Source organism: Manacus vitellinus, unplaced genomic scaffold (genome assembly GCF_001715985.3).
Source record: "Manacus vitellinus isolate BGI_N305 unplaced genomic scaffold, ASM171598v3 scaffold_27_pilon, whole genome shotgun sequence".
NCBI lineage: Eukaryota > Metazoa > Chordata > Aves > Passeriformes > Pipridae > Manacus > Manacus vitellinus.
Genome location: NW_021940039.1, coordinates 9,663,568 through 9,663,990, shown reverse-complemented (window position 1 = coordinate 9,663,990; position 423 = coordinate 9,663,568). Strand labels below are relative to the sequence as shown.

General features: G+C 55.6%; 1 protein-coding gene across 1 annotated transcript in view; it reads left to right on the top strand.

Moving 5' to 3' along the window:
* The first annotated feature begins 201 nt into the window (after window positions 1-201).
* Window positions 202-423, top strand: part of ARRDC1 (arrestin domain containing 1) — a 23,324-nt gene continuing 23,102 nt past the window's right edge. Inside the window, exon 1 of the mRNA XM_029960602.1 lies at window positions 202-217. Within this exon, the coding sequence (XP_029816462.1) occupies window positions 202-217 (16 nt within the window). The remainder of the gene's footprint in view (window positions 218-423) is intronic.

Here is a 423-nt window from a genome sequence, read left to right as displayed (position 1 = left end):
GCTGAGGGGGAGCCTGCTCAGGGGCTGCTGCTCCCAAAGGGTGGGAATGTTCCCCAGTTCTTGGCTGGGCTTTTCTCACTCACATCTTCTGTGTGAAAAACGTGGGAGTGAAGCAGTTGAGTCTGGACTTGATTTGACTGGATCCATCTGTGTTATCTGGGCTAACTGAGAGCAGGACAGGCTTGTTGTGAGCCTGGAGATATGGTGGTATGTCCAGGTAGGAGCAAGAGAGTGGGGGTACATAGGATGCCACTCAGCATCATCAGCCAGGCCAGGGAGGGGCTTGTCCCGCTCTACTCTGCCCTGGGGCGGCCTCCCCTGCAATATTGGGGCAGTCTGGGGGACACAATGGAAGGAAGAGCTGAAGCCATTAGAGAGTGTCCAAAGGAGGCAACGAGGATGGGGAAGGGCCTTGATTTGAAG